At 46.1% G+C, this 11534-nt stretch overlaps 1 protein-coding gene across 1 annotated transcript; it reads left to right on the top strand.

The window, feature by feature from the left end:
- The first annotated feature begins 1469 nt into the window (after nucleotides 1-1469).
- RTN4RL1 (reticulon 4 receptor like 1) lies at nucleotides 1470-5118 on the top strand. The gene is made up of 2 exons (XM_075014110.1): nucleotides 1470-1494; nucleotides 3672-5118. Exons 1-2 carry the CDS (start codon nucleotides 1470-1472, stop codon nucleotides 5033-5035), a joined length of 1389 nt encoding a protein of 462 aa, XP_074870211.1. The 3' UTR covers nucleotides 5036-5118.
- Nucleotides 5119-11534: the final 6416 nt, after the last annotated feature.

Raw genomic sequence — 11534 nt, 5'->3', positions numbered from 1 at the left:
TTCTGGTGCCACTCCAGGGACAGTCAGTAGTAGAATGGGCAGGAAAGAAAAAGAAACTATCTGCTTTGTCTGGATAAGGGCACAGGAGTTGCCCGCTGGAACCCAAACCCTTTCCAGCACTTCAGCTCCAGCTGAACATTAAGGGCTTAACATTAAATCTGCCCCCGTGCTCAACAAGAACGCAGGGCTGCAGAAAGACAGTCCGTATTCATTAATAATGCATTCAGGAGGAATGAGTTTCACTCCCAACGACCTGCCTGATATGCTGGAAACTACAAGGTAATGAAGAATATTTATAACGATGTTAGTATAACAACGAGTATATGGCTGATATAAGTAACACTGCAAGGTGCACATGTCCAAAGATAAATGATTTTAAGTAGGCATTAACTAATGCCTAATTAACACCTAATTAAAGAGTGCTCACATGGGAAATAATTTGGACAGCTCAGTGCATCCACTCCAGTCACTAAGAACACAGTGGAAACCAAGTGTGTGCCAATGACCCCAGGAAGGGAAGGTGGGGAAATGCCTGACAGATGTGTAATAACAGGAGTGGGATGCACTAACATGATGCTTACAGGTTCACCAGTATCAATAGTGCTGCATTTTCTTAAGGGAATATCTGATTGCCCTTATACAAAACCGTGGCATGCCCACATCTTGAATACTGCATTCAGATGTGGTCACCTCATCTAAAATATATATATATTGGCATTAGAAAAGGTTCAGAAAAGGGCAACTAAAATGATTATTGGTTTGGAACGGGTCCCCTATGAAGAGAGATGAAAGAGGCTAGGACTTTTCATCTTAGAAAAGAGGAGACTGAGGGGGGGATATGATAGAGGCATACAAAATTATGAAAGGTGGGGAGAAAGTGAACAAGGAAAAAATATTTACTTGTTCCCATAATATAAGAACTAGGGAACCCCAAATGAAATTAATAAGCAGCAGGCTTAAAACAAATAAAAGGAAATTCTTCTTCACACAGCGCACTGTCAGAATGTGGAACTTGCATCTGTACCATGTCCCATGCCAGACCTCAGACAGCTCCCTTCACGCCTTGATAGCAGAACAAAGACAGAAGCCCCTCACTATGACAATTTCACCATTGTATTCCTGGGAAGCTGAGCTGGTAACACACTCACAGTCATCAGCATCATAGCCACCTTTCATTAGAACTTGAGGTGCCAATTTCCTCTTCATACAGTAATGTCAGACCACATGAGCTCACATGTGCCTGCTAATTATGAGGGGCCTGATCCTCACCTGCCCAGCACTTGGGCAGTTGGTGAGAAACACTTCCATTCATACCCACTCCGTGCGAGGCAGGCAAGAAGCAGGCCTGTGTGTTCAGCATCACTGTGCTTGGTAACAGTGGCCTGTGTCACTCTCACCATAGACGTGTAAACCACCCAAATCGTAAGCTCTCGCCCAGCCTACATGTTCTCACCAGCTGTCCCGTCAGCATGGCGACGAATGTGTCATGGAACAGTATGTTACACGGTTGGTAGTGGGTACTGCGCACACTTCCTCTGTGCTGCTCAGACGTGGGAGATGGTTTTATTGATTCAGACCCTTCTGTTTAGGCATTTGTGAGAACAGGTTTTGTGTAAAGCAAGAACAGCCCCGTGATCTGTGCCTGGGTAGACTTTGCTAACAAGCACAGAACTCTTGATTTTTGTTTCCTTAGCTGTATGGTGGGATTAATGGGACCGACCCACTTGTGTAAAGTGCTTTGAGATCCATGGATAAAAGTGCTGAACCATATTTTTACCACCATGTGCAAAGTGCTGCTTTTCTTATGAGTTCACCATTGGGAACGCGAAGCACGTGGTGACCAGCTCTTTTGGGTATCAGTGTTTCTGAGGCTACAGCTGCCACTGCGGATTGTGAGGAACATGAAGGGATCAGGGCCAGGGTGAGGTGACTTACAATGAGCAGATCCAAAAGGGACCAGAATCCTCTCCCTCTTGAAATCCAACACAAACAGCCACCAAGACAGATGGCAAGTTAGTCCTTCAAAAATGCTTCTAAAGACAAACATCCATAATCACAGCTTCTGCATGTAATAGGTATTCCTGACAGAAGGCCCTTCCTTGGCAGTGGTGCAAAAATGAGAAACCACCCACAGCCACAAAAGCAAGCCTATAACTTTTCAAGGGAACAATTTGAGAGAAGTTCCACTACCCTCGTTATACAGGAACGTGACTTGACCACACTACTTCATCACACGCATCCTGGTTTGTATTAACAGCACTTCCAGAGATATGGGCCCTTTGCTCCTGATTTATTGAGAGTATTTGGGAATGTGCAATCTTTCTGAGAGTATGACAACTCTGCATTCAAAGAATGGGGGCAGATGGATAGGTCCCTCAGAATTAGCCATGTGGTGGTATCTCATGCTACGCCGCGTGAGAAGCCAACTGCAGAGGTATGCTTTTAAAGGAATAGAATCAAAATCCAGGAAGTTTCTACCCGCTGCCTGACATGTGATCTAAATAGTGACCCCTAGATCTGAATGAGGAACAAGAGCCTGGAGCAATGAGTGAGAGGGGATGGCCTGGACAGACAGCAGGAAGACAGGTCCATGAGAAGGAAATGTACAAGGTGATGAGGTAGAAATGCAAAGGCTGACTGACTATCAGGAATGATAATTACTGCCCCTTTTGTTTTGAATCCTTTATTCCCAACCCTAACAAAGCCCTGATCAAAGTACCATTTGTGGGATCAGAACTAGTAATATATTATTCTAGAAAAGAGCTATTTAAATATGCCTGAGCACCCGCTTCCCAATGTAGTTCAGCTCAGCACGTTCTCCCAATTCTGACAAAAATCATATTTTCCTATGAGTCTCTTGTTCTTTAAATCTCTGATCTGCTGTTTAAAAGACCTTGAGCGTTACCACTCAGTAAAAAGGGACTATGCTAATTAGAGTGCCCTTTTCCTTTCAAGAGATTGAGCACCTAGTTTCCAAAGGTGTGGAGCACCCAAATTCCAGCTGAAATGGGAGATGCAAACACTCAAGTGTTTCTGTAAATCTGATGTCTAGTCTCGAGGCATAAAGTAGCCCCATTTGGGGAAATCCCTCATTCTCCCAGTGGAACTGAAGGGGCTTGACTTGGCACCGTCACCCATTAGGAGCTGGATGAGCAGTGTCTGAATAGTTCTTCATAAGCACTTGTGTCACACTTGCTGCCCTTCCTGTTTGCTTTGTTGCAAACATACCAGAGGGCTGGAAGCACAGGAACACCCTGAATGATTGCGCTTCAGCCAAGCGCTGCATTTTGACGCAAAGCAATGCCCTCGCTCTTCCCCCAGCAAGCACAGACCCCCATATATACAATTTCACTTGACCAATCAGAGGACAGCCACAACATCATCTGATTAAGGCAGCCCATCACACACCACAAACAAGAAGTAGGGAATAATCAAAGCAAACAGTCGGCAACACCCCGTAGGCTGAAGTACGTTTGGACAAGCACAAGTAACTAACTTACTCATCACAATCAGTTGGTGGATAATTTATGGACAGAAAAAGTGGTTGAGTTAATTGGCTACATTTTTCAGTAGGAATAATCCTCATAGCGCTAATTACTAGGCAGGTGGCAATGAATGATTTACGAGACTTGTTAGTTCAGCTGACCTTGTTCTCTCCTTTTTTTGAACAGGGAGTTCTGTGGAGCTGCTCCTGATGCTGCTGGGATTTGAGGTTCACTTCACAGCCTGCTGCCCTATTGACTGTGTGTGTTACCCATCACCTATGACTGTCAGCTGCCAAGCCCACAACTTTGCCTCAATTCCAGAGGGAATACCAGAAAACAGTGAGAGGATTTTTCTCCAGAATAACCAAATCACATTGCTTCTACGAGGTCACTTTAGCCCATCCACAGTCACCTTGTGGCTCTATTCCAATAACATCACCTTCATAGACCCAGACACCTTTGATGGGTTCATTAATCTGGAAGAGCTGGATTTAGGGGACAATCGCTATTTAAGGGCTTTAGCAGCTGAGACATTCCAGGGGCTGGGGAAGCTTCACGCCCTGTATCTGTACAAATGTGGGTTGAGCTCTTTACCCAGTGGGATTTTTGGTGGCCTCCACAATCTACAATATCTTTATCTACAAGATAACCATATAGAGTTCCTTCAGGATGACATTTTTGTTGACCTGGTCAACCTCAGCCATCTTTTTCTCCATGGAAACAAGCTGTGGAGCCTTCATCAGAACACATTTAGGGGACTAATCAACTTGGACAGGTTACTCATCCATCAAAATCAACTCCAGTGGGTCCACAGACGTGCTTTCCATGATCTCCGAAGACTGACCACCCTTTTCCTGTTCAACAACAGCCTCTCCGAGCTCCAGGGAGAATGCCTCGCCCACCTGGGAGCCCTGGAGTTTCTCAGGCTGAATGGCAACCCTTGGAGCTGTGACTGCAAATCCAGGTCACTCTGGGACTGGCTGCGCAGATTCAGGGGCTCAAGTTCCAGTGTGATCTGTGAGTCTCCTGAGCAGATGCATGGCAAGGACCTAAAGGTGTTAAAAGCAGAGGACTACAGGAACTGTTCTGGGTCTGAGTCCCTCCACCAGATCAAAACACACACTCTCTCCACGGCAGACAGAGGACGCTCCAAAGACCACCACTCTCACCACTCCTCCAAGGAGAAGGGTAAAGAGCGAGGGGTCGAGCAAAGCTTACATGACAGTCACCCAGCAGCACCTCCCGGTTCACGCCCCGGTTACAGGAAGCCCAGCAAGAACTGCACCAGCCACAAAAGCCGCCACCGAACCTCGAAACCAGTGTCTCTGGGGCCAGGGAAAAGCTTTCATGAGCTTCAGGACTACGTGCCTGATTACCAGCACAAATTCAGCTTTGGCATGATGCCGACAGCACCACCCAAGCGGAAGGGTAAATGCACCCGACGGACACCCATCAGGCCCCCCAGTGGAGTGCAGCAGGCAGCTGGGAGCTCGGTCATCAGGGCCTCTCTTCTAGTTTTTGTAATGGTATTAGTGGTCATAATACGCTGAGCTGGCTGCAACTGATAGTGTCTGTGCTGCCACCAATCTACAAAGGACCAGAGTTTCTTTCTTCTTTTTTCGTACATGGAGGATTTGGCCTTGTGACAGAAAGAGTGTTCTTTAGGCTTCTGACAGTCTCCACACATGGCTGAGTGGGTTACAGACATGCACTGTACAGAATGCGCACAGCAGGAGTGGATTAAAGGTATTATCCCATGTTTGTCACAAACAGCCCCAACTGAGCACCTACAAAAAAGCCAACATACCGAAAAAGGAGTTAATCCTTCATTAATAACAACTGGACAAACATGGACAGTAGCTGTGCTCTATGTGAAATCCTGTTAATTTGAGAGAGCTTGGACAGACCCTGTGATTACTGAAGGCAACACAATTGCTGTAAAAATGATCACCAATTAAGCCTACACCATTTGTCAGAAACTGTGCAAAGACACTTACAAAATGTATAAAAAGAACATTGGTTCTCCCACATTTTAGCCCTTTTGGCTCCAGACCCGCAGGCCAAAGCTGGCCAGAATCCTCTTGGAAGACAATCTCAAATCCCTGTATATCTCAGGCACATAGCAGAACAGGGCTTGCCTGCTAGGCTAGGAGTAGCCGACTACCAAAGGAAAGACTTATTAAAGGTGGATACTAAAAACTTTAAAGAGATTCCTACAGAAGGTGTGTTTTTTGTAACCGTGTTCACATATAAAATAAACTGATGCACAGGTTCCCTTCCACTCAATTATCCATATGTATGTCTTATCATGTTTATAAACGATATGGAAACTATACATTCAGATTTACAGATTGTATTGTTGAATTTATAGCAGAGGAACAGTATATGATTTTCTCTAGAAAACAATTGTCAGCAGTGCCTGCAGATGAAGGGCAGCCATCCGTCAGGATCAGCGTATGCCCGGGGGGGCGGGGAGGAGAATCACAGTGGACCAATATTCTTAACAACTTAGAGCACTTGATTTTTGGGGATTTTTTTGTATGCAATGCAACAAAGTCCATACCTGAAGAGCCAAAACTCACTCTTATGACCTAATGTCTAATCCATCACATGCTAGGAAGACAGAGAGTAATTAGAAATGCTCCAACCAAACATACAATGCTATAGAACTCTGTCTCTAGAAAGCACCAAGAGGCCAGGACAGACATTTCTAGCAAGAGTAAGAAGCAGTTCCCAACAGTGTTAGCCATGTGAGGACCTTTATAGCTGGTCTAAGGTTCTCACTCGAGCGGTAGAATAGTGCAGGGACTCCAGAAATAATCCTGTCAGCATAGGAAGGGATGCTCCTTAGAAAGGAATAGCTATTATGGGAGACACAGAAAGGGACTGTAAATGATTAACTGGGAATCTGATGTGCACCTGTAAGGAGGAGTGCCTAGGAGGTCCATCCATAATATAAAAATGTACAGGGCAGACCTACAGAGGGAGGTATGAAAGAGAAGGATGGAAGGAGCTCACTGCCACTTAACTCTTAGAGCTGGGCTGCAGGGGGAAGGGGTCATGTGCTTCAGGCTGCTGTGTGGTGGAGATGGCAGCGTTACTGACCAGAGATGATGTCTGGAGGTAACACAAACCATACAAATTCATCCCCTGTCAGAGTGGATATGCGAGAAGAAAAAAAGAATAAAAACACTGAAGTTAATTAAAAGAGGAAAATAAAAGTTATCTTGGACAAGCAAAGCCTGGTTTTTTTTTTATTTCCTGCAAATAATCCAGTTGCAGTGACACGTGTCTGCTCTGTAGCTCATGTGTGGTGGCAGACAACAGCCTGAAAGAAAAGACTTGAGTTTTCTAGCAGGTAACCAACTGAATGAACAAGGATTCACTGACTCACTGAACCTTCAGGAACATTGCTGTTCTCCAAGCTGTTAACCTCCGAGGGACAATTCATGTTCCATATGTATTCTTCTGGGACCATCTTACTGCATGATACCTGTTACAAACCTGTAGTCTACATGAGCTGTTGAGTGCCAGCCTGGGAGAGGAATGAAAGGGTGTATTTAAACTTCAGTCATAGGAACTTCCTATTAAATACAGTAGGCCTCTGTGGGGCAGAGACCTTCATGGAAATCCCTGGAACTGGAAAGAGGCAAACTGTTCTGGGGGCAAAAGATGTCTACGTAGTTTCATGGATTCACCCCTCAGTCCTGAGCAGGGTTCCCTGTAAGCTGAGCAACTGGGTGGCAGCCCAGGAGAGATTCAGGTGCCGCCCAGCTGATTAGCAAAGGTCTTACAGCTGCACTCAGCTGGAAACATGTGTTTGTACAGATGGGGCACATCCTGATATGCACTGGTGCATATAACAAAATTTATTCTGCCAATGGATGGGAAAAAATTAGAGGGAGTCCTGGTCCTGAAACGAGGCACCTAGAGAGTTCACAAAAACAAATGCAACATCTTGTGCTTGAAAACAACAAGAAGTCTTGTGGCACCTTATAGACTAACAGATATTTTGGAGCATAAGCTTTCGTGGGCAAAGACCCGCTTCGTCAGATGCATGAGCCTCATGCTTGGCTCACAAAGATGAAGAGACACAGTAGCTGGGATGCCTTTCAAACAGGGAGGGGGAAAGGGAGGGGAAAGGAGGGCTTGCACGTGTAGTTTTCAGAACAGGGTTCCTGGGCAATGCCAGAATCAGTGGTAGGAAGAGGAAAGAACAGCTTACCCATCTAACCCTCTCTGCACCAGCTCCCATCCAAACTTTTCAGTCTACTGGCCACTAAACCTCCACTAAAGGGATGTCCCATGCAGCCAGAACAAATAATCTGTCCTCTGAAATCACTCCCTCACATCCTACACATTCTAACCAATAGCAGCTGCATGCGCCTGGCACTGTCCCTCAGAAATGGCAGAATGTTGTTCTATTGGTTATTTCGTTTCATGCTCTGGAAATCAAAGCTCTCAGTGGGAGACCGAAGAAGAGAAGCACTTTATTAATTTTTTTTTATATTTCCCTGTAGCTCCTCTAACATAGATGAGAAATGCCAGCACAGGAGATGCTAATGATTTATAAATAATTTCGGTGCAGCAGGCACCATGGATTCTGAGATAATTATATTCGAGCAGACTATGGCCAGCCCAAAACTAAAATTGTATTTTTAGTATGTACTTTTTCCCTGAGATATAGATGTTACCTCTACAAGGCAACTCCACTATGTATTGCATCCTTCGTCAACTACATGCTGCTGGCTCCTGGCAGTCAAAGGTGCTGTTCAAACCCAACCTAAGACATAAAAAAATCCCTAGACAAGAAAAAAACACTTGGCTCATTACAGCCTGTAGGGTTCTCTCACCCTCCCTTTAGTACTGTCTGCCTCTGTACCCACTCTCCCTATCCTACAGTCACATCTGCTGGAGTGTAAATGCATTACCCTGCCGGCTTTGCTGTGCCCCCAGCACCCAATTCCACCTTCATGGCTCTTTCAGACAGTTCTGCCTCAGGCCCTTGTTTGCTCTTCTGAGACAGTCCCCGCCCCCCCAGCACCTGCCACCCCTCACCTTCATTGAGAGTTAGTTTTTGGTTTCACAGTGTCAAACATCTACATTCTGAAAACATCTGGGTCCATTCGACTTTATCTCCCCACTGAAAAGCCACCACAACCTCTGCAGTCCAGCAGACAAAGGTGTTACAAGGGCCAGTAGCTGGAAGCTGACACCAGACAAATTCAGGCTAGAAGTAAGGCACACATTTTTTCATGGTGAAGATAATTAAGGATTGGACCAATTTATTCAGGTATATAGCGAATTCCCCCTTTACATGGAGACTTGAAATCACAATGGGATCTCCCTTTCTGAACGGTTTGCTCTGGCTCAACCAGAAGGTCCAGGCTTGACACTGAATTGCTGGGTGAAATGCTATGACCCATGTTACACAGGCTTGAGGACAGCAGAGCAGGGGCTCTGAGCTCCTTCAGCGTCTCTTCACTCATCCAGCCAGCTCTCCCCCTGCCCCTCCAGCTAAGCGTGCAGGAGGATGGCGGAGAATAGCTCACATCCCCTGCCCTTTTTGGTTCCAGGGGCTGCAGAGAAAGGAGCAGGTAAGTCTGTGAGGTAAGTATCTCCTCAGGACTCTAAGCAACTGGTTGAACTGCTCAGGCTTAAGACAGCCATAGCTTATCTTGTGACAGATTACCTTGGTCCCTGCTGCCCTCTCAGCAGAGCAAGAATATTGCTCCTCTGGAACAACGAGCAGAACTGAGCACCAGCCCGCAGCAGGTACAAGAGCGAGCTTTCACTCCTCTCACTCACTGCTGGATCTCAGGAGGCACTTGATCTCTGTGACTGCTGCTGGACCCTAGGCTAAGAGCTTCCTGCAGTGGGATGGCAACCTCTGAATTTCTCCTGCCTTGGTCAACATGTCATACCCATTCATTCTCCACTTTGGCTTACCATCATCACAGTGTTCTAGGTTAAGCTATCCTACTCACTGTGTTAGTCCCACACTAGATCAAAACCCTACCCAGTCTGGTTGCCTTGATCCTCATTATTTAGTTGCTTCAGGGAACTGCTGTAGCTGAGCTTTTCTGTTCTCCTCCAACACCTTTGCACAGAGAACATAAACAAGAGCCTCCAAACAGATCCTAGATTAGGTCTCTGGACATACCTGTACAACTCCAGAGTCCCACTTCCAGCCAAAAGCTGTTTTCTGAGTTTGAGTCAATTTTCTCATCGTTTTACTTCCTTCCTATGGTTCCACCTTTCAGCCATGCACACTCTGAAACCCCAGTATGTGACGCTTGTTGTCTCGCATCTTCCCAGGGAGGAATTCCAAGTACTCATGGACATTAGTCAAAACTCTCTTATCAGTCCAAGGTGGCATCAAATTTAACAGGCTCTAGTTTTTCCTATTGGCTAATCTGGAGCTTCATGGCCAGTAACTGTTTCATACACTTTGTGGCCCCTTGTTTAAGATGAAATTGTTGTGTCCAATTCTCTGCTCTGACAGGCATGTCCTCCTGACGAAGAAGGCCATCTCCAGGCCTATGTATCACTCAAGTCTCACTTAACCCAATACAAGAAACTCTATGGCTGCCAGTGTTCATTTATTCCAAACCTCTGTTTCTGGGTCTTGTGTTACCATCAATCCCGCTCCTGGGCCCCAGGCCCCTGTTCAGTTTCAGAGATAGTTTATGAATTGCAGCAAAAGCCCCGCTTGCCCTTGTCGGGGTTTGGACTTGTGTCCCCTGGTTAGAAGGGCGCTGGGGTAGGCAACCCCTGGTCTGCCTGGGCTGGGTGAACAGTCCTCCCCAGACACCAGCTGAAGTCTCAGGCTATGAGGGGAAGATGGAGGAAATCCAACCACTCCTCGCTGGAGCTCCTCTCCTCCCTTGCTGCTCTCTGGAAATGCTGACCTCAGTTTTCTCTCTCTCCTTCTACTATAACCCTCTCCTCTCATGACAATCTCGTCTTCCACCCTCCACACCCTCCCTATTGGGGCAAGACTTTTTAAAACAACTCCTGGCAGCCTCAAATGAGGTCAGCTGGTCCAACTGATTTATAGCAGCCCCTTCCCCACTGTTCCCACTCCGCCTGGGATAGCTCCTCATTAGCTAGGGCCCTTTCTGCTTTGCTGCCTTTCCTCGCTTGCAAGCCAGCCCTCTGGCCTGACCCTGTCACAGTCTGTGGTGTGCCTTCTGACATGGGCTTAGAGAACCTCGCCATGCACACGGGAATGTCTCCCAATATTACAGTAGCCATTGTGCTACCAGGAGCATTTGCATTTTCCTAGAGTTTACTAACTCTCTTGGAGCTGGTAAATTGGTAAAATCTTCCCAGTTCCCTCAGTCTCCTTTTCCAGATCAGTTTATTCAGTGACAACATAAATGTCAGCGTGGCACCCCATTTGCCCTTCTGTGAATGAGTTCAGCTGTCATTCATACTGGATTAGAAAGATATGGACTGGAATGGACAGTTATATGGAAGGTCACTTCTGCCACCCATATCTGCAGACAATAAGTAATAATGTGAAAAGGAGTGGAGACAACTCAGGTCTTTCCTGGAGTTTTACTGAAAGACCAGATCGTGCATGAATTTAGGTCTCATGAAGGTTTCATACTGACAGCCCTGGAGAGTAATGCAACCTCTTTATCCACACAACAAGTACAACACGAGCAACAGCTCTTCTAGGTCCTCCCACACATCCTCTACGACTGTGCTCAGTCTTTTCCTGGCCTCCAGACTCCACTCCGAACGGCAAAAAGGACCTTCAGTTTCTGAGAACAATTCCATCCCTGGCCTCTTACTGAGCCTGCCTGAAGGGTGGCCAGTTAGACACACTGAAGCTGCATTCTGTGTAAACACCTAAATCCTGGGCTAAGATGTACTGTGCTCATTGGACTTTGATGTTTCTAGGTACAATCTATTTTTACTGTTTTCCTGAGAGGGGCTGAGTTTGAACGTGTCCAGTCATTCTACAACAATTTGCATATTTCTCTACATTATTTTGAGCTTTATCCCTATCAAGAAATTTGATCCCTGTCTCAGGCAGCT

This window comes from Carettochelys insculpta, chromosome 19, assembly GCF_033958435.1.
Source record: "Carettochelys insculpta isolate YL-2023 chromosome 19, ASM3395843v1, whole genome shotgun sequence".
Taxonomy (NCBI): Eukaryota; Metazoa; Chordata; order Testudines; family Carettochelyidae; genus Carettochelys; species Carettochelys insculpta.
Note: the sequence above shows the minus strand (reverse complement) of the source record. Positions and strands in the feature narration are given on the sequence as shown.

Coding starts and splice junctions, on each gene's coding strand:
- RTN4RL1 (XM_075014110.1), top strand. CDS start 1,470: ATGGCGACGAATGTGTCATGGAACA. Junction 1,495..3,671: donor GACGAATGTGTCATGGAACA/GTATGTTACACG, acceptor TTTTTTGAACAG/GGAGTTCTGTGGAGCTGCTC.